Source organism: Eriocheir sinensis, chromosome 22, assembly GCF_024679095.1.
Source record: "Eriocheir sinensis breed Jianghai 21 chromosome 22, ASM2467909v1, whole genome shotgun sequence".
In the NCBI taxonomy this organism is placed as follows: Eukaryota; Metazoa; Arthropoda; class Malacostraca; order Decapoda; family Varunidae; genus Eriocheir; species Eriocheir sinensis.
In genome coordinates this window covers 2,769,751-2,791,618 of record NC_066530.1, presented here as the reverse complement: position 1 = coordinate 2,791,618, position 21,868 = coordinate 2,769,751, and the positions used below count along the sequence as shown (strand labels likewise).

General features: G+C 39.0%; 1 protein-coding gene across 2 annotated transcripts in view; it reads left to right on the top strand.

The window, feature by feature from the left end:
* The window catches only part of LOC127001937 (two pore channel protein 1-like), a 44,153-nt gene that overhangs the window by 19,631 nt on the left and 2,654 nt on the right, over positions 1-21,868 (top strand). For both annotated transcript variants that reach the window (XM_050867199.1, XM_050867197.1), the window contains 9 exons: positions 2,509-2,608; positions 7,505-7,685; positions 9,762-9,980; positions 10,315-10,434; positions 11,857-12,025; positions 13,022-13,192; positions 15,343-15,491; positions 20,687-20,842; positions 21,123-21,238. In XM_050867199.1, the coding sequence (XP_050723156.1) occupies positions 2,509-2,608; positions 7,505-7,685; positions 9,762-9,980; positions 10,315-10,434; positions 11,857-12,025; positions 13,022-13,192; positions 15,343-15,491; positions 20,687-20,842; positions 21,123-21,238 (1,381 nt within the window). The remainder of the gene's footprint in view (positions 1-2,508; positions 2,609-7,504; positions 7,686-9,761; positions 9,981-10,314; positions 10,435-11,856; positions 12,026-13,021; positions 13,193-15,342; positions 15,492-20,686; positions 20,843-21,122; positions 21,239-21,868) is intronic.

The following is a 21,868-nucleotide window of genomic DNA, read 5'->3' as shown; positions in this document are numbered from 1 at the left end:
TTAAAATATCTCGTATAAGGGAAAAAAACTTGTAAATTAAACATTTATTTGGATTCTGGACCCCGTGTTATTTAAAAAACACGTAAACCAAACTCGTGTAAATCGAGAGTTACCTGTATTCATTTTCCTCATTTAACAGTTCACTAAAATATTTAGTCCATCTTTCCAATGTCTTTTCTTTTTCCACCAAGATGTTTCCTCTTTCCTTTTTTACAAACTTTGCCCCAACTACATCTCTCTCTTTTCATTTGTTTTGCAATTTTAAACATCTCATTTTTTTTATTTCTCCCTTTTCTCTCCCTCACCTGCTCTTCTGTTGCTTTCTCTTTTGCCTCCACTACCTCTTTTCTTGCCTTTTTCTTCTTTTCTTTAAACACCTCTCTACTATCTTCCTCCTCCATTGTCTTCTGCCATTTCTTGTATACCTCCTTTTCCTTGATGGCCTGCTGCACTATTCCAACAAAACCTGTGGGGTCGCCGGTTTAGTTGCCGACTACCCAACCATGCGGCTGGTTGTACTGGGTTACATGTTACCAGTAGCAGAGCACTACCTTGACTGCCCTGACCAGACAAACATCACCTTTGCTTTCTTCATATTCATCTTCAGACCTACTTCCAGACTTTCTCTGTGAAGTTCCTTGATTATTTCTTTAAAAAAAATTCTAATTAAAACATAACATTGTATAATGCTTTCTGACCACTGTAATGAAGCAAACAGGAAGTGTCAGTGTTTGTTTGTGCTGGTGCAGTTCACCTGGGCCTGGATCTTGCACCTCACCCCACACACCTTGTGCCACCACACAGCATGCATCACCACCTACTCCTGTCATTGTTCGCACTCATCCTAGATTTACTGGTATTCAACAGTGCCTCATACAAAGGCTTAGTGTACTCATAGAGGATGTGGATAAAGGTACCTGATAGCACACTCCCTTCCTCCATGGCTGCAGACACAGGAAAATCAGTCTCAGTGTGTCATTCAATTATTGTGATCATTTGTGTTCTGGCATAGTGGGGGAGGTGGTATGCAGGGTGAGACAAGGGCTGCTACCAACCACTGAATGCAGTAGTGTGCAGTGATAAGTAGTGAGCACAAATCCTGGCCAGCGAGCGAGGGCAGGTTTTTCTTACACCTGAAGCACATTTGTTAATAAATGGTGTGTATCTTGATTATTAGTTATTTTATAACTGGTTTTTCAGTTTTTTTTTTTTTTTTTTTTTTTTTTTTTCCCTGTTATGAGTACTTATTGGGATGGTGCATGAAATTAGTGAACTTACTCTACCAAATCTGTTTGGTTCATGGATACCACCTTATATATATTAAGTCAAAACAGGCAAGCTGCACGTGAGTTTATAGAAGGTGAATAAATATCCAAATATCCTTTTTTCTAGATTTCCAGCAGTGAAGATGTAATGAGATTGTCTTGAAGGTAAAAAATATCAGCTCCCCTTTTTTGGGGTGAGGACAGTTGGGATGTAACATGTAGTTAGATTATTTTGTACTTGAACAAATCTCACAGCAGGGACATTGCTAGACATTCAGGGGACGGGTTAGCCCAAAGATTGGCAAAGCCACAACTGATAAATGTAGAAGTGCAGCCACGTAACACTCACCTCCCTTCTTTCTCCAAAATATATTATAACAGGCTTCATCATAAGTAGATTAGTTATTCACAACAATTTTCAGAAGATGACAAATCCCAGAAAACAACTACAAGCTCGTTTGCTATTCTGGTAGTCTAATTATAGTATGATGTATAGATACATCACTAGATTGAAGAGGTTAAGGACGTTTCTGTGTAAGCATGAAGGGGAAGGTCAAGGGACAGAGCAGTGAAGGGTAGACAGGTAATAGGTGATTTAGAGAGAGTAATCAAAGGGAGAAATGTGAGCATGGGGGTAAAGAAGTTATGAGAAACAGGATTATTGTCTCAGTTCTTTCACATGCATTAGTGATATGGACATGGAATGTAGCCCAGCAATCATGAATACACGGAGTGGAAATGAGCTTTCTGAGAGGTGCAAGCTGTGTGTCAGGATGAAATGAATAAATCAATGAAAGAATATACTGTATAGGAGGTTTGGTATTTGGGGTAATAGCTGAGGGTGTGGATTGCAGAGTGGTTGAAAGTGGTTGAATGAGTGAAGCATGGTTCTCTTTGATAGTTTGGACCTTTAATGAAAATTAATTAGGATGACTGTTAAGAGTTGCGTAAGGGCTGGATTGTGGGAGGGGATGTTAGGAGGAGACCTCTACTGAGTTGGATCAACAGAGTAGACGAGTATTAAGGAAAGTTGGTTGGCGAATTATAAGTGTCCTAAGGAGTGCTGGAACAAAGAGAGCTGGAGAAGCTGCTGCCATGGTGACCCTTTTGAGGGAAGTTGAGTAAGAGAGTAGGGTAACAGAGATGTAGATAGATATTCAGTCCTAGACAAAAAAGTTTGGGCTAAAGCCACCCAAACCCACTTGTAACAATGACCCTGTCTCAAAGTTACTTTTCTTTTTAGCTTTCCAGATGTGATGATGCCAGCCTATGCCCAGCACCGTGGCAGTGCTGCCTTCTTCATAGTTTTCCTGGCCATCAGCCTTTACTTCATCATGAACCTCGTAAGTGAATTGATCTTGGTTTTATAACTGCTCAGATCTACAGATGACCCTCCACAATCATAGGGGTTAGGGATGCAGAACCCCTGCAAAAGTGGGAAAAATGCATATTTTTCTAGCCCCCAAAGCCTGGACTTTTTACATGATCGGTTTTATTATTTGTGATGAACTAATGTTAATAGGGAACCACTGCTAGTTATGGGAGTTACATACTGAAACTGCCTTGTAAACAAAGGGAATACACAAATCGACAAAACTTTTCCACACAGATATACGGTTTTCCTGGGCAAGGCTCCTACAAATCCTCGAAGATCTGTTTTTCCCTATTTCTCCTAAATAGTTGGTCAGAAGATATTCACAATCATTGATTTAAGACCTTTATTCTTCCTTCACTTGTGGTAGCGTTGAACTAATTACATCAGGCAAGAAAAATATCCTTTTGGTAGCGTTGAAGACTTAATTACAGTAGTCAATAATGGCCGAATTAATCCCTTGATCCTCTTAACTCATTCACCAGAATACAATAATGGGCGTTAGGCTTGTTTGGATGTTACACGGGTTTACAGTCTCCTTCACCTAGCGAGGGTGATATTATTCACAAACGTGGCACGAAAAATAGTTCACTGGTGCTCACATGGGCATAAACAATCTTCTTACAATCTCCTATATCCTTGGTATAATACAGCCTAACCAGCAGACAAAGGGGACGAACCAGGAGGTTACATCCTCGTTAAAGAGAAATACTGCACAGCCCTACTACTCCGTGGGCTAAACACCCATTAAAGAGAAATACTGCACAGTCCTACTACTCCGTGGGCTAAACACCCTACGTAGTCAATACGTGTATCTGACCGAACACACCCGAGAGACGCACGTGACAGACCCTTTATCTCCACTCACTTTCCTGTCCGGGGGAAGAGCCAAGGCGTGTCTGTTAGTGTTTGCACCGCACAAATACAATAATGAGAAAATATATCTATAAATATGAACAGGAATTACTTCACCTCAGGGAGACGCACCTGTCCAGGGGAAGAGCCAAGGCGTGTCTGTTAGTGTTTGCTGGGTGGGGTTCCCTACGCAGCCGCTGCCCGCGGTTCACATCCCTCCCCAGATTTAATTTGAACCCTGATTTGTTCAACCTTGCAACAACCGTCTACGGTACTTTACTCGTCGCATGATATTGGTATAATGGTTCCCCTGAATAGCAAGGTGAAAAATTCTAACTAGAAGTTACTATCTTGTATTAAAATTATGCCCATTATCTCGTATGGAACCGATCACCTACTTCCTGCAGGCGTCAACATGTATGTCTGTCTGTCTGTCCGTCTGTCTCGGGGGTGTGAGCATCACGCAATAATAATTCAATGTTACTAATAATTCTTACATTAACTTAAATGCTACTTACATTAACTTAACATTACTTACCCATACTTAATACTACGTCCCGGCACTACATTTTCACTGTTTATTATTCCAGTTACCTATGGACCTTCAATAAGAGCATAGGGACAAAGCGTGTAAAAAAATGAAAAGAAATAAGAACCAAAGGAATAAAGAAGACTTTAAGATAGCAAGAATTGAATATGTGAAAATAAGGAGGGAAGAAGAGAAAGGTTACGAAAAGGATACTGTTGAAAAGTGTAAGGAGGAACCTAAGTTGTATAGATTTATAAATGGAAAAATCAAACTAAAGGAAAAATAGAAAGACTGAAAGATGGGAATAAGATAATTGAAGATCCTAAAGACATGACTGAGCTACTAGACAAGAGGTTTCAACAAGTTTTTACAAAAGAATCATTATTTAATGAACCACAAGATGATAAGATAAATGTTCAAATGGAGGAAGTAATAGTAACTAAAGAAGAGATATATAAAATTATGGAGGAGCTGGAAGAGAGAAAAGCAATAGGACCGGATGGAGTTTCAGGTTTTATTTTGAAAGAATGCAGAAATCAGCTGGCTGGACCGGTATATGATATCATAAAGTGCTCAGTATTAACTGGTAAAGTACCTAAGGAATGGCGAAGGGCTGAGGTGGTCCCTATATATAAAAGCGGGAAAAAGGAAGAACCTCTAAACTATAGACCATTATCATTGACCAGTATAGTTTGTAAAATACTGTATGTGAAAAAGTGATAAAGAAACAATGGACAAAATTTCTAGAACATAATATAAATACAGAAAAACAGTATGACTTTAGACAAGGGTGTTCATGTGTAACAAACTTACTGAGCTTTTACTCGAGTGACGGACACAACACAGAGGAGGGATGAATGGGTAGACTGCGTGTATTTGGACTTGCAAGAGGCTTTCAACAAAGTTCTACATACAAGACTATTATGGGAGCTGGAAAATAGAGAGGATTGAAAGGGAAAATGAATATTGGATTGAAAGTTACTTAACCACTTCACTATGGCCGGGCCAAAACAGCGCTCCGCGCCGTATCCGGGATCACCACACACGCCAAATTTCAAACGTCGCTATTGAATATAACAAGTTTTCAGCCATAAACTCAACATAATCATCATGTATTATATATGAGAACATGCAGAATTAAATGGTGCACATAAAGAAACTCACTACGGCTGGGCCAAAACAGCGCCCCACGCAATATCCGGGATTGCCGCACTCGCCAAATTTCAAATGTCGCTATTGAATATGACAAGTCTTGGGCCATAAACTCAACATAATCATCATGTATTATATATGAAAACATGCAGAATTAAATGATGCACATAAGGAAACATAAATTAATTGATAATTTTGAGATGTAAGCATAAATATAGAGATAAAATAACTCGTATATTGGCTAAAGCGAGCCAGGACGCAGCATGCGTGTCCTCAGATATGGTACGGGGCACGCAAGGACGCAGTATGTGCATCCTCGTGTTGAAGGGGTTAAAGGGAAGAGAAATGAGAACAGTGGTAAAGGACATGAAGTTGAAATGGAGAAATGTAGATAGTGGAGTGCCTCAAGGATTGGTACTGGCACCAATACTTTTCCTAGTATGTATATATGAATGATATGCTGGAGAAAGTAAATAGTTACATAACTTTGCTTGCAGACGATGCAAAATTGCTGAGACACATAAGAAATAGTAATGACTGAAATTTTGTAAGAGGACCTAAATAAGATTTGGGATTGGAGTAAGAAATGGGAGATGGAGTTTAATGTGAAGAAATGTCATATAATGGAAATGGGAAAGAGTGAGGGGAGACCAAAATGGACACAGAATGGGAGATGGAGAAATATTAAAAGTTCAAGAAGAGAGATCTGGGAGTGATAATACAAGATAATCAACAGTCAGAGAGTCATGTAAATAGGATATTCGGAGATACATATAGAATGGTAAGAAATATAGGAATAGCATTCCACTACATGGATAAGGATATGATGAAAAAGATGATTACCACTATGATCAGACCAAAGTTGGAGTATGCGGAAACTGTGTGGTCTCCCCATAAGAAACGTGTGAAAAAAATAGAAAGAATACAAAAGATGGCAACGAAGATGGTTCCAGAACTGGAGTAACTGTCATATGAAGAAAGGTTAAAGGAAATGAACCTGCCAACATTGGAACAAAGAAGAGAAAGGGGAGACCTAATACAAATTTATAAATTATGGAATAAAATGGAAGAAGTAGATAACAAGGAGTTGTTACTAAGAGAAGTAAGAAACACCAGCAACACACGAGGACACAGTAAAAAATTGAGAAAAGGAAGATGTCTGAGAGACAAAAAAAATATAGCTTCCTGCAAAGAAGCATAGAGGCTTGGAACAGACTAAGTGAGGATGTAGTATCGGCAAAAAGTGTGCACAACTTTAAGGAAAAACTGGACAAGTATAGATATGGAGATGGGACCACACGAGCGTAAGCCCAGGCCCTGTAAAATTACAACTAGGTAAATACACACACTATTTTTAGTACAACCAATACTTACCATTTTTCTTTGCTTCCTACATATCATAAAGAGAAAAAAATGATTACAGATAAGATCCTTGCCTTCCTCTTTGCAGGCTGAGGGACCTTCTAAATAATGTGTTAAAGTCCTGAGGGAGGTTAGGGTGACAAAGAGTAAGTAGGGAACTGTTATTTTTTATTTATTTGTTATGGGGCTTATCCACTCACCTGTCCACTCTTATTATTGCCTTTATCCTTTCTTATGTTACTGGTTTATGATGCTTTTGTGTGTGTGGGACTGGGCAAAGTTTTGGTGTTCATATGGAGTGCCTCAAGATTAAGCATGGATTGTTTGAGTGTGGAGACTAGATGTGTGGGTCGGTGAAAGCAACACGTGTGAGCTTTTAAGTCTTGATTCGGAATTTTTTTTTTTTATATATATATATATATATATATATAGAGAGAGAGAGAGAGAGAGAGAGAGAGAGAGAGAGAGAGAGAGAGAGAGAGAGAGAGAGAGAGAGAGAGAGAGACCGCTTTTGCTTTTATCCAGTCATTGCTCTAGAAACATCTATGCTGTGCATTGTCTCAAGGAATTGCCATGAATGTCAGAATTTTGAGTAGCTTATGAAATGTGTCCTAGTAACTTTGTTTTAGTTATGCTAACAGAGGGTAAATGTTGCAAGCTACAGTTTTATCAGTCCTTTTGATATCAGTTAGTTGAATGCACCTGTGGCTTGACCAGTGAAAACATTGCAGAAATGGTTGATTTAAGAAGCCTGTACCGTCACCATTACTGTCATTGCTGATCACGCCTAACCATCACAACTTTACCACAACCACCTGTGTTTTTGTGCCCGTGCTATAACCACCAATGCCACCCTCACCGTTTTGTCGGCCTCTCACTTCATGTAGTCACCATCACCATTATTACAATCCACTATAACCACCAGTTCTACCGATGTTGTCAGCTCTCACCATCACCACCACCTCACAGATGCTTGCTGTGGTGTTTGTCGTATTCAGTGACATTGAGAAGGAGAAGTTCCGCAAGCTGCTAGTGCACAAACGCAGGGCATGCCAGTATGCCTTCCGCCTCCTGGTGACCTGCTCCCAGCCCTCCCACATCCCTTTTAGACACTTTCGAGGTCTCCTGAGGTTCTTTAGACCTGGCACAGGTGGGTATATTTCTCACAAGTACACAGTAAGATCATCTTTCTCTCTCCACTTTTAATAATACCTGTTTTGATCAAAAGAAAGATCTCAGTCCCGGCCTGTCAGTCCCAAACCCCGTCCAAACTCGAGGACTACCTGTAATATCTTTTTAACATAATATATTTGTTAACAGCCATTGAAGTAACAATTTCCTAGGACTAATATTATCTTATTTTCAAATAATTTTAATGGAAACTGCCTGCATAAAGAAGATTGTTGTGTTAAGTTGTGGCAACTTGTACTCAGGAGAGGGTGGGTAAGGCAACGTGTCCCCCGGCGTATGCCCCCATTGATTGATTGCTATGCTCAGGAAAAAGTGATCTGTGTTAAAGTCATTAAGTTGTTGCTTTGTTTATGCTAATTAGCAGTTATTGATTTAAACTTTGTCCCTAACCATCTCATTATTTCATTATGCCACCTGAGATCTGCCCAGGTAATATTCTAACCTAAGTATATCAAAGTCTAGCATATGGAATAAATTTCTTTGAATAAAAAGAACCTGCTCAGAATTATATTAAAATAACATTAAAGAAATCAAGGTTTTTCAAATTCAAGGTTGAAAAAAATTCCTAATATAATACTCATGAAGAAAATTAAATATGCCAAGCCACACCTGATGATGCCAAGCACCAGCACCATCAGTGCAGCGCCTGGTGACCTGTTCACCCCCGTCAGAAGGCAGAAAGAGAAGGTTCCATTACCTCATAAATTATTACCTATTTTAATTTATAGCAATGCTTACTTTGATAAAGTATTTATTCCATAAGAAATATTAGTTATATTAAAAAGAAAATTAAATTACAGTGATACTAGAACAGGAATGGTTGCAAAACTGTAAGTGAATCAGTAGTTGAAACTGCCTGTACCCGTCAGTAACACTTGGATTTACACGTGGAGGGAAGGAGGCTGTTCAGCAACTCACACTTTCAATATGTGTGTCATACGGAGGCTTCCCAGTGAGGACCTGTCATTTCGGTTTTCTTTTTGTATTGATGATGATGTGTGTATATTACTAAAACACATAATCTGCTTCATGAATATTTGTGTAGCTAAACAAACACCTGTTTCCCAGAAATTTGTAATCAGACTTGTATTCTTGAAGGAAATTATGATTACGATTGCAGTGTTAAAGTAATCAGTAACAATTATGATTGCTTGAAAGAGATGGCTTAAGTAATGGATCATGATTTTGATTACAGAAACTCTGTAATGAAGTATAATCAATGACATTTTACGCACGTCTGCTGTCTATTCACCTGTACTAATGCCTAGTCTTGGCAATGGATAATTGAGAAAGGCCCCAGCAGCCCCCAGTCTGTCTCCCTGCCTGCAGTGTGTGTGTTTTGGTTTCCATGCTTAGAGGTTTGGAAAGGGTTCAGATTTTTCAAGGAGACACACCAGGACCAATCTAAATATAAAGTAAAATGGCTGGAAAAGTATCAGAACACCTATGAAACTAAAATAATATCGCTTAATATTGGGCAAACTTTTACTTGCTTACTAAATGGAAACATATATATATATATATATATATATATATATATATATATATATATATATATATATATATATATATATATATATATATATAGATATATATATATATATATATAAATATATATATATATATATTCATATATATATATATTCATTCATTCATTCATCCATCCATCTTTGACACCTGTTCCTAGGAGCTCCCACCAGTGGATGGCCACGGCAGAAGAGTTTCCATCTCTCTCTATCCAGACACTCCCACCTTGCCTGCTCAAGGTTTCTCAAGGATCTTTCACCTCTCTCCCTGACATACTCCTGCACCCTATACATGTACCTTTTATTTATCACTTTGTCAGTCTCCCAATTGGGAAAATAAAAAATGCTGCAGTTTTTGCCTGGCTGATTATTTTGTTTTGCAGTGGAGCAGTAATTTTTTTACACCTTTTAATTATCACTTGGTCCATCTCCCTATTGGGAAAATAATAAATGTTGCTGTTTTTTGCCTGGCTGATTATTGTGCCTCATCTACCTTATCATTTCTTTAGGTGACAGGGATGCGTACCTCATCTTCAAGGCTCTAAACCGCTCCAATAGTGGCTTGCTCAGCCTCTCAGAATTCTACAACATTTATGACATCTGTGGGTACTATTGGAGACCCCAGAAGCCACCTCTCCCTTGGTTCAATGAATTGCCGGGTCCCATTCGCTGCTGTTGCTACCTCATTCGCAGCCTGGTTACTTGGAAGTGGTTTGACGTCTTTATTTGTGAGTTGACTCCCCTCTTTCTGTATTAATAGATCATTAGAATGTTGGTAATGCAGAGTCCTTTTAAGATTGAAAGTTTTTTTGTAATGTTTTATATAAGCCCATAATTTTTCATTTGAGTCAAATGGAAATGCTGAAAATCTCTTTTGAAGTCTGATCCCTTCCATGACTTAAACTTTCTCAAAAAAAGGAGTATTATAGTGTGCAAATTGACAAACTCACCTAACTGTAGTGTCCTGAACATTGAGTAAAGGGAAAGAAAAATTGGAAAGTGAGGTGATGCAGAGCTTACATTTTATGATATTATATTAGCTTCCCTTTCTTCTCCTCACAGATTTCGTCATTTTCCTCAATGCAGTGGTGCTGATCACGCGCACTATTATTCTCTCCTCCACTGAGACTCCTGTCAGCCACGATCTGGAAGTTACCTGGGATCAGATAGCTGTGGTTGCCTGTGAGTTTGTTTATCTTTCTTTTGCAACTTATTTGTTCCTTGTGAGGTGAAAAGGAGGGAGTTTCACTTTTGTTTAGCTCTCTTTTGGTCTTTGTTCCTCTTTGTGAGTTAACCCGATAGCAGCGACGAGCCAAATTTGTGGCTTCACCATGTAGCAGCGACGGGCCAAATTTGTGCCATCATATAAACCCCCAAAATAGATGATACATAAACTGATTACAAATGCTTTGATATATATTATGAAATGGTTTGTGTGAGTGATGATTTTTTCTCATTTTTCTCACTTGAGGGACCATTAAGAAACATGATCCCAGCTGCTACCGAGTTAAAGAGAGCAATTTTCACTTCCACTTTCCTCTCATTCTCATCTTTTGTCTTCCTTTTTGAGGGGTACTATTGAGGAATATTTTCTGTTCCTGTTTTGGTCTGTTCATTTCGTATTCCAGAGTGAAAGGGGAAATTATCACCTCTATTAATTGTTCTTCTGCTCCTTGTCTTTATTTATTTGTGGGCTGAAAAAGAGAGAGTTTTCACTGTTACCTTCCTCTCTTTCGTTCTTTATCTGTTTCCATTAGTGGGATGAAAGAGCAGGCATTTTCACTGGTATGTATGTTTCTTTTGTTCATTGCCTATTTCTATTTGTGGCATGAAAAGGTGGACATTTTCATTGCTACTTACCTCTCTTTTCGTCACCCTCGTAAAACAATCGCCTAAGTCATTTTTCAGCGATTTCCAGGTTTTTGTCTACATCGAGTTTTTTGTATAATTGCCTTCGTCATTCATGGTTTAAGTGTTGTAGAATTGGCCTTTTCATTTCTGCCTAAACCTTAATCTAAATGAGATGATGACAGTTCTTTTCTGATTTCCTGTAAGTTAGAAAATAATGTCTTAGGCGGCCTGTTTACAAAGGTGACGTTTTGCTCCTTGTCTGTTTTTCTTTGTGGCATGAAAAGGTAGACATATTCACTGCTACGTTTGATATGTTTGTTCTTATTTGTGGGTGAAATGGAGGAAATTTTTGCAACCACCCTATTTTTATTCTTCCTATTTATGGGTAGAATAGAGGAAATATCATGCTTCCTCCTTTTTTTCCCTTTTGTTCCTATTTGTGGTATAAAAGGGATGTAATTTTCATCAGAACTCACGTTAATCTTATGACATGCTCTTTGTGGGTGTAATAAGAGATACCTTTGTTGCTACTCCTTGTTGTGCTCCTTGTCTGCACTTTTGGGTATGAAAGGAAGGGAATTTTTATATCTACTCCCATTAGATTACTTTTCAGTTCCTCTCTGTGGTTGAGGTTGAGGAAAGTTTTACTACTTCTCCATTTTCACTCCCTCGTTGTTGAACATGAAGATATTTTTTGCAACCTCTGCAGTATTACCGACACTATTCTTGGTGCTAACCTCATCTCCCTCACAGTGTATGGCGTGGAGGCACTCCTCAAGACCATTGGCCTTGGGATCCAGAATTACTTCAGCTCTGGTTGGAACGTGTTTGACTTTATCATCACCATCCTGGCCATTGGGGGGACTGTGGCGGAGACGTTTGCCGACTCTTTCTTCTATGTTGTCATCCTGAGGCCTATGAGGTGTGTTGAAGATTCATTTATATTTTCAGGCAAAGGAATGGAGCCTTATGCTAAATCATTGGAATAGTACAAGACAAATGAAAGCTTCTTATTTTTCTCAATGCATTGAGAAAAAAAAGAAGTAAAAAGAATACTCAGTACCTATCAGTATATTTAGTACAAAACATTTGGTGAAGCCTAATAAACATGTAAACATGTGGCTGAGTAATGTTATATAAATGGTCAAAGCAAAACAAGCTGGCAGAATAATAAATTATGATCACGTCCTGTGAAATCAAAACTTTAATATTTTTAATGCTATTAACTCAACCATAACATTCTTTGTGTTGTGTTGCATTGGAGTTTACAAATGCAGAATCAAAGTTAAGGATTTGCATTTGTTGATTGGGACTTAAAGATATATAAGCTTTATATATATATATATATATATATATATATATATATATATATATATATATATATATATATATATATATATATATATATATATATATATATATATATATATATATATATATATATATATATATATATATATATATATATATATATATATATATATATATATATATATATATATATATATATATATATATATATATATATATATATATATATATATATATATATATATATATATATATATATATATATATATATATATATATATATATATATATATATATATATATATATATATAGATATATATATATATATATATATATATATATATATTTTTTTTTTAAGGTTGTTGTGGTAGTTTGGAAAGTATTGCCTTTGCAATAATGTCCTTTTGTGGTTCACTTCCATGTTTATTACTTTCATATTTTTCCCTTGTGTTTTCTTTTGCTCCTTTTTTATTCTCCCTTGTTCTTATGCTGCTACTCTGTGACATTTTTCTTTATACTTTCTCTTCTTTTCTTCTTCTATTCTTCTCACTGTTTCCCTATGATTTTGTATGATCCATACTAAATATTATCACCTTGAACCTACAGGCTTCTACGGCTGTTTAAGGTAAGACAGAGGTACCGTGATGTCTTCCAAACACTGGTCCTCCTTCTGCCCCGCATCACCTCAGCAGTCATCATCATCATCATCACTTACTATTTCTTTGCTGTGGTGGGCATGGAGCTCTTCTCAAAGTATGACATGAAAAACTGCTGTGTGTAAGTATCCTATTATTCCCTTTAGCAGTATCATTCATTAGTTACAAATATTTTCTTGTGCATGCTAAAGAATACAGTAATACAGTTAGGTAGGCGGTGGCCGAACTGGTAGCGTACTGGGCCCACATTCACCGCGTGATGGACGACGCGGGTTCGAATCCCCACGCTACCACTCGGATTTTTCAGTCACTGCTGAGTGGCTTAAAACTACCCACATGCTGTCCTGAAGACCACCCATCAACCCGGACTCTAGAGGAAGCTGTCCAAGCGAATCAAGAACGAGTTCCGGGGGGCAGCATGAGCCACTGCAAGATGGCGCCACTATAAACACTCGCCTGCGCCAGAACGGGCTGGGCCGACCATCAGGCCCCACCTGGAAGAAGCCTTGGGCCGACCATCAGGCCCCACCAGGAAGATGCCTACCGGCGCAATAAGCAACAACTTTAAAAAAAAAAAAAAAAAAAAAAAAACTCTTGATTTTTGCAGTTTTAATAAAGAAACGACATTGCACTGTATAGCTGGACCAAGATCAGGATCTTCATATTATTTGTGCTCCCTGTCCTACCATTTGGTTGTGAGATATAGACACTAAAATTTTTACTTCAAGGGGCAAATTGATATGTTTGTGTCAAATTGGCAGTTACTCTATGATGCTGAATTGGGGCCTGTTACTTGCATAGTCTGTAAACACCAGCTATGACTATATGGGTATATGACACAATACCCAGAGGTCAAATGTACTCATCAGGTTATATTTGTAAGAGACAATCCTGTGTGAAGGAGAATAAGAAGGCACCCACCTGAGTCCGGCTCGAGTAAGTGGATGGAACCTGCCATGAGTTACTTATGATAGACTTACTTATGCATGGAGTCTTGCTCAGAGGAACCCTTGGGTATGCAATTGTATGGTTGGTGAGGCAACCTGCCTCTGTCAATTGCACAAATACTGCCGCAAAGGAGTTTTCACAACACCACTCCAAACACCCATGTTCTGCCTGCTGAGGATTTGACCATTCCTAAGGAAAGGGTGATATATACATGCATAAAGCACCATAAAATATAAATAGCATCACTCATCAGCTATACATGAAATAATTCTGCTGTACACAACACTCGCCTCCCGTCTTTCTCCGAAATATAATATAACAGCCTTCAGGAAAAATAGATTAGTTATTCACAACAATTTTCTGAAGATGACAAACCACAGAAAATAGCTGCAAGCCTGTTTCCTTTTATGGTAGGTTAATTTTAGTATGACACAGATACCTCACCATATTGAAGAGGCCACTTGGACACCCACAGAGTTTGTGGCAAGTTGATAGATGACAGGCGTGTTGATAGCTGACATGCTCCTCAACATATGCCCCTATTGATTGAATGATTTAAGATAACCCTTTATTTATAGGTGATTCCTACTAAGAATCCAGGGCTTTCTTTTATGCTGGCAAATACAATTTATTTTTTTTTTTTTTCTTATGCGTGATGATTTAACTGGGGGTCCATAGATGTCTGATGCAATACTTTAGCGCCACCTTCCAGCTCACAGCAGTTCTTCACACTTCATGCGCACGCACAACAACAATACAAGTTCATCTCGCGCCATGACTAACCGGGGTACCGGTACTTACGGTGCCAAAATTTGCAACATCAGGTACAGTGGGCACTGCAGAGCTACCACCAACCTTAGCCGTACATGGTGTCCCTGTCACCTTCTTCCTCACCTGACAGTGAGGCTGAGACTGAGTGCTGATGGTGTATCTCTTTGATGATATGGATATTCTCTCTCTCTCTCTCTCTCTCTCTCTCTCTCTCTCTCTCTCTCTCTCTCTCTCTCTCTCTCTCTCTCTCTCTCTCTCTCTCTCTCTCTCTCTCACTGCCTGACCTTAAATTGATAATAGATCTACATTAACCTTTCAGGCATTTTTTCGAAAAAGGGTGCGCTAAATAAAAAAAAAATAACGGTATTTTTTTCGACATAAACCTACTCTTGTTGTTTGATTTTTTTTTTTTTTGATTCTTCGACTCAAGAACGCAATACTCGCGTAAATCGAGAGTTACCTGTACAATTTATTCCCCTGATATGAATATTAGTGGAAATGATATATACAGATTCGTGAACACTAATGCAAAGCCCCCTTTGTCACCCTCAGGAACACCACCGTGGAACAGTTCTACAAGGATGACAACACCACTCTCTACCTGGACTACTACTTCCTCAACAACTTTGATAATATATTCATGGCTGGTGTTACCCTCTTTGAGCTCACTGTTGTCAATAACTGGTTCATTATCATGGAAGGTGAGGCCTTGTACTACTCATCTGGTGGTCAATTTGTAAGCAATGATTAGAAATTCTTCCTTAACCTTAGACGTTATCTCATAATTATGATGTTTATTAAGGGAAAGTGTCCAATAGGTATGCACCAGCCCAGTACATATGCATCAGGCATTTAGAAATGTATCCACAGAATGTGACAACATTTTAAATATCAAACTTGTTTATATTTAAGAGGAATGCTTAACCCGTAAACAGCTGTACGCTTCTCAGGCGGCTTCTTCAGGAACATGCTGTACACTTTTTGGAAGCACGATTTCTACATTGCTTCTGTAAAATTGTTGAGCCTTGTACACCCTCGAATCCTTTTTATCTGGTTAGCACAGCATTTCATGTTTCATTTTTCATCTTAGTCCTGCAGATCCTGTCATTAGTTTGTCATCTGTCAAGAGTGATAAAGACATTTGTATGGGAAGCTTATTCGGTCACTGAAATCACGATCCTACTCACTGTCTCTTCTCTGTTACATTGTAAATATAGTTACAAACACAATAACATCAAAGTTCAGGCATAAAAAAAGCAGATGAGGAAAATAACAATTTGTTTGGAATTCGGAAGGGAGGCGTTCTGTACGTTGGTAACACAGCCTCTCGCACACAATAATGAGTCACGCGCCGCTCAGCCCAGGAACCCGCACTGTCCCGCAGTCGCTGTCAGTCAGTCATGGGAGAAGATGAGGCAAGCACTGCATCCCTTTCTAATGACATGAATGATGAATGCCTCCCTCCGTGCCAGAAAGAAAGTACCTGGTTATTTTTTTATCACTCAATCTATTTCATATGGATGGAAATTATATTGGCTTATCAAGAAAACATTTTCTTTTATATGGATTAATGTCGTAGGCTAAGCATGAAAGAAGAAAGTACCGTTTTTTGTGGCGTGACTCCTAGGGTGCCACAAAACTTCTCTGTGCTATTCTCATATGAGTGTAGCTCACTTCCTTTATATCACAACTAGGTAAATACAGGGAAGGGGAAAGGAAGGAGCAGAGGGACAGAGTGAGTGATGAAAAATACAGATAGAGGATGTAAGAAGGGAGAACAAGGAAAAGGAGTGGAGGAAACAGGGAGAGATAGAGAGGATGAAAACAAGGAGAAAGGAGAACAGTGTGGGGAGGGAGGGGCAGAGAGTCAGGTCAGGGCTTGGGTCAGGACATGACCTGACTCTCCCTTCTGCCCCTCCCTCCCCACACCCATCTCATTTCCCCTTCTGTGTGTGTGTGTGTGTGTGTGTGTGTGTGTTCATATAATCTAATGGGGAAGGAGGAAGAGAGTGAGAGATAAGGCTATAGATAAGAGAGTGTGAGAAAGGAGGAAACAAGGGAATGAGTGGAGGAAATGGGATGGGAAAAGAAGAGAGAGAGAGAGAGAGAGAGAGAGAGAGAGAGAGAGAGAGAGAGAGAGAGAGAGAGAGAGAGAGAGAGAGAGAGAGAGAGAGAGAGTAAAGGTGAGGAAAGAGAGAAAAAGATGTGAGTGAGAGGGAAAGAGATTAAAAGAGAAAAACTGTGAGGGAGGGGAAAGGAAAAGAAGAAAGAAATGAGAAGGAGAAAAATATTGGGATGGAGAGGGAGAAGAAAGGAAGGAAGTATGTAGAAGAGAACTAGGGAAAAGCCTATCGCCATTTAACTGTACGAGTACATATTTCTGAGCATTTTAAGCACTGAATTTTTTTTTCTCCAAAATTGTTGTCTTAAAGTTTATGGTGCGCGGTATTTTTTAATTTATTTATTTATTTTTTTTTCGTCTTCGCCTATGCCGCCGGTAGGCCTTCGTAGTGGGGCCTGATGGTCGGCCCCAGCCTGTTGTGGCGCAAGCGTTTATAGTGGCGCCATCTTTTCTTGGCTCATGCTGTCCCCCAGAACTCCTTCTTGATTCACTTGGACAATTTCCTCTAGAGTCCGGGTTGATGGGTGGTCTTCAGGACAACATGTGGGTAGTCTTAGGCTGGAGCATGTTATACGCCGCAAAATACGGTTTATTTCTTTGATATGGATCAGTGTTGTAGGCTAAGCATGGAAGAGGAAAGTATTTACTTTGATATGGATCAATTACGTAGGCTAAGAATGAAAGAAGAAAGTACTGTATTTGATGGCTTATAAGACGCATTTTTTTCCCCAAAAAAATGTCCCTTAAAATCACCCTGTGTCTTATAAGGTCAAGGTTCAGCTTTGGGTCACTGGCTAGTGAAGTTTTAGTGCAGCAATGGCACTTAAATTAAACTGCAAACCTCTTCGCAAACGTAAACAAGGTGGCGATCACTTTTACAGCAACAACGGCAACTCTTTTCTAAAGTAACAGTGTATAACCGTAGTACTTACCTCTACTTCATATAAAACAACACCAGTCAGGAAGAAAATTAAGACTTAATGCTTGCTCCTAAACAAACTTGTGGACGGTTGTGCACCAAACCTGACAACACATGCAAGACACGCTGCGTTTCCTTAGTAGACAGGGATCAGTGAGGTAAAACAGACCTTCATAAAACTGTTTAACTTGTTTGATCCATAAACACAAACAATATATGGATAATATTGACGAGATATTGAGGAGATAGATTATTATTTGATATTTACAAGTACATGTTTCTCCATTTTGCACTTAACTTTTAACATTCTTACTTTACATATGTGTTCATCAAACATTGAAGCACATTCAAGTTTGAAATATGTAGATATAGATATAGATATAGATATATACATATACACAGTAAACCCTCGGTATAACGGACCCGCTAATAACGGATTTCGGATATAACGGACAAGGTCATATGGTCAGAAATCCACGAGGACCGACCGAGAATAGTTTTTGAACCACCCGCTTCCGGTAACTACAATAGCGTCAGCTAGCCACCTCGCCCCCCTGCCTTTATCTGCTGCCCCATTCTTCGGTTACCGTAGTCTTTTTCAGCCCACCTGATGAAATATTTTCCTTCTCATGGTTTCTATTCAAATGAAGAATGTATTTATACCACAAGAAGGTCGTATGCATCAATCCAGGACGTAAATGTATATTGAAAATAGCCAAGTGTTTGTGTGTCGGTACTGACACAGCTTTAGGGGGTAGAGGGGGGTAATCCCCCAGTTAGGTAGGTTAGGGTTAGTTATGTTTGGTTAGTAAATTTATTTGGCAGTCGGTGTGGGGCGCGGAAATATACAGTGCAGGACGGGACATTGCGGCGGTGTGCATGGTACAATTCGCGGGTCGGTGTCGCGAGAAATATCTCCTCACAGAAATAAGTCGCTCTGCTTTCCACCACGCATGCACACTGGGGGAATACACGGCAGGAAAAACACTAATATGTCTGGTTTTGTTCTAGTTTGTCCACTTGTGATCTTTGTGAGCAGTGAGTGAAACATAGGAACAGTAAGCATGTTGAACATCTTTCTCTGCGAGTTATTTTGCGGCTGCAGCTGCGGGCTGCAACGGGTGTACAACAGGCATTGAAAAGTCGATCATTTAATGATATGTAACAGAAACAGTTATTGGATTATTTCGTAACACACCGAAAAAAAGAAAAAAAAGAAAAAAAAAAAGAGGTTTGTCTACCAGTTCGAGATTGGAGCACTTGTAAAATTTTGCCCATTCCCATAACAATACAGCCCCCTCGCAGGACTCCACTGCCAACCTAGCAGCTTCAGTGCCTCGCAGTCCAGCACCAAGTTTGCTATACACCTACAGACAACGTGCACACAACATACACAATAGAAAATATATACCTGCGTTTATTAGGTTCGTTGGTATTAATTTACGTTTTTCATTTTCGCCACTTATAAATGACTTTTATATATATATATATATATATATATATATATATATATATATATATATATATATATATATATATATATATATATATGTGTATATATATGTGTTGTGTGTGTCTTTACACACACACACACACACACACACACACACACACACACACACACACGCGCGCGCGTTTGCATGACATGAATTACCACACCGCCACTTGTGTTGCTGCCGTTGACAACGCTGCTGTCTCTCCCATCTCCATGGCAACTAGTCCCTCCCATCCATCCCTCCCTATCCTCTTCCCCTCCCTCCCACGCTGACAGAGGAGCTTCCATTCGTGCCGAAATACAACTCTGGAAAGCAATTCTTCGAAAATAAAGAGACCTACTACACCTTTATATTGCATGCAGATGCAGTGTCATCCTCCTAAGACACTTGAATGCTTTCTTAATCGATACTGTAATCACGACCTTTTTTTAACACTGCCGCACCATAAGGATAGCTTGCCACAGCCCAGTAGCAGTTTATGGGTTAAGGATTAGTATGAGACAGTTTGAAATTTAAAGTGTTGTCACATTTTGTGGAAATATTTTTAAATGCCTGATGCATACGTATTGGACCGTTGCATACTTATTGGACACCTTACCTTATGGTCCATCAATGAAAATGGACCACATACACAGCCAGAGGAGGCTGGAGAACAGGAACAAGTGTCTCCCAAACATAGATGAAAGTATATTTGTGGGGCAGCAGTCACTCAAAATTTTGTGATATTGAAAAGTTGAATTTTTTTACTGCATAATGATAATACTATAATATTGTAGGCTCACAAATCTAAAGCTGCCATTAATTAAGCCCTAAAGCCCAGGTGGGTCTGACACGCAGGCATTTATGCTCAAACCATCATGTGTTCCACCTTGAATTCATAAAAACTACTGATCCAATACATACATTAAAAGTGTCATTGATTACTTGAATCCTACTTCATCATTATGCAGAAACAACTAGCTTCCTGTGTGTTTTGTTTCATCACAGTGAGGAGAAGTGAAAGGCAGTATTTTTTTCCCTGCTGCTGCCCCAGCTGATCATAGTGTGCTCAAGTGCATGAACACAGTCAGGACTTCTGCTCCTCATGATACTCATATACATTACACTATAGTGACTATTTAGTCTTTTTTTATTTTGTTGTTATAATTATTAATGTTATTAATATTATCATTATTAAAATGTGACCATTTCAGCAAGTGCTCTAGCCAAAGAGACAGTTGAGGAGGATCCACCCAGTCCCTAACCCTAATCTTATGAATTGTAGGGGCTATACTGCCCTTTTATTCAACTCTTATGACACATGATGGAATACAAATATCCTCTTGTAAACATTTTTATTTTGTGTTTTGTTGACGATAGGATATGTGGCTGTTACAAGTGAGTGGTCGAGGCTGTACTTTATGATCTTCTACTTGGTGATGATGGTGGTGATGTCTGTGGTGGTGGCCTTCATCCTGGAGGCCTTCACCTTCCGCATGGAGTACAACCACACAGTACTGCAGGATGCTGATGGAGGTAAGTCATACTCCTTCCTCCATACCTTCCACCCTTCTCTCCCTTCCTATTTTTTCTTTACTTCCTTCCCTTTCATTCCTTCCTTCCTTCATCTCTATCTTCTTTACATCCCTTTCTTTTCCTTCTTTCCTTTTTTTCTTTTCTTTCTTCCTTTTAACCTGCATACCTGCTCTCTTTAATCACATTACTGTTTCATATCCAGCATACAGCATCCATTTCCTTCATAATGAGTAAAAAAAAAAACTCAGCCACTCAAAAAGGACATGTTTGTATGTTTCAGATGAAGACACTATCCGCACTCTTGTCATGCTGAAGAAGGAGGACATATCAATCATCCACGGCAGCTTATCTGACCATCGCACTATTCAGCAGCTTGCATCTGTCTTCCAGAATGAAGTAAGACTTGAGCAGATAGTGTGTGTTTGCCAGTTTATTTGCAGTATTCAAATTAGTACTGGTCATATCATATACATAACTACACATAATGGAAAATTCACCTGATGTGTGGAAATGAATTACAGTCAAGCCATAACATCCATGTATTTAAATAGGTGCAGGGTAGCCCGTGGATATTAGAGTATCTGCAGGTTTTCTTTAACACTTTTGTGGCCAGCCAAAGTGCTCACGGCTCACGGCACACCTCGCCACCACCCCACATATACAAAGCTGTTAAGTCTCCTCTTGGTCTCTTCTCCTCAAGTGTCGTCAATTCCATTCCTCCAATCTGTTCTCATATGGCACTCATTAGCTCTGGTACCATTTGGGTTGCTATCCTCTGTATCCTTTCCAGCTTCCGTATATCTTTTTTTCCTGTGGGGGACCAAACCAATGCTGCATATTCCAATCTTGATCTTATCATTGCTGTTATGATTTTTTCATCATATCCTTATCCATATGATGAAATGCCATTCTAATGTTTTGCAACAAATTATATGTGTCTCCAAATGTTCCATTTATGTGTTTATAAATGGTCAATGTATCTTGAACAATCACTCCAAGGTTCATTTCATTGTTTACTGCATCTAT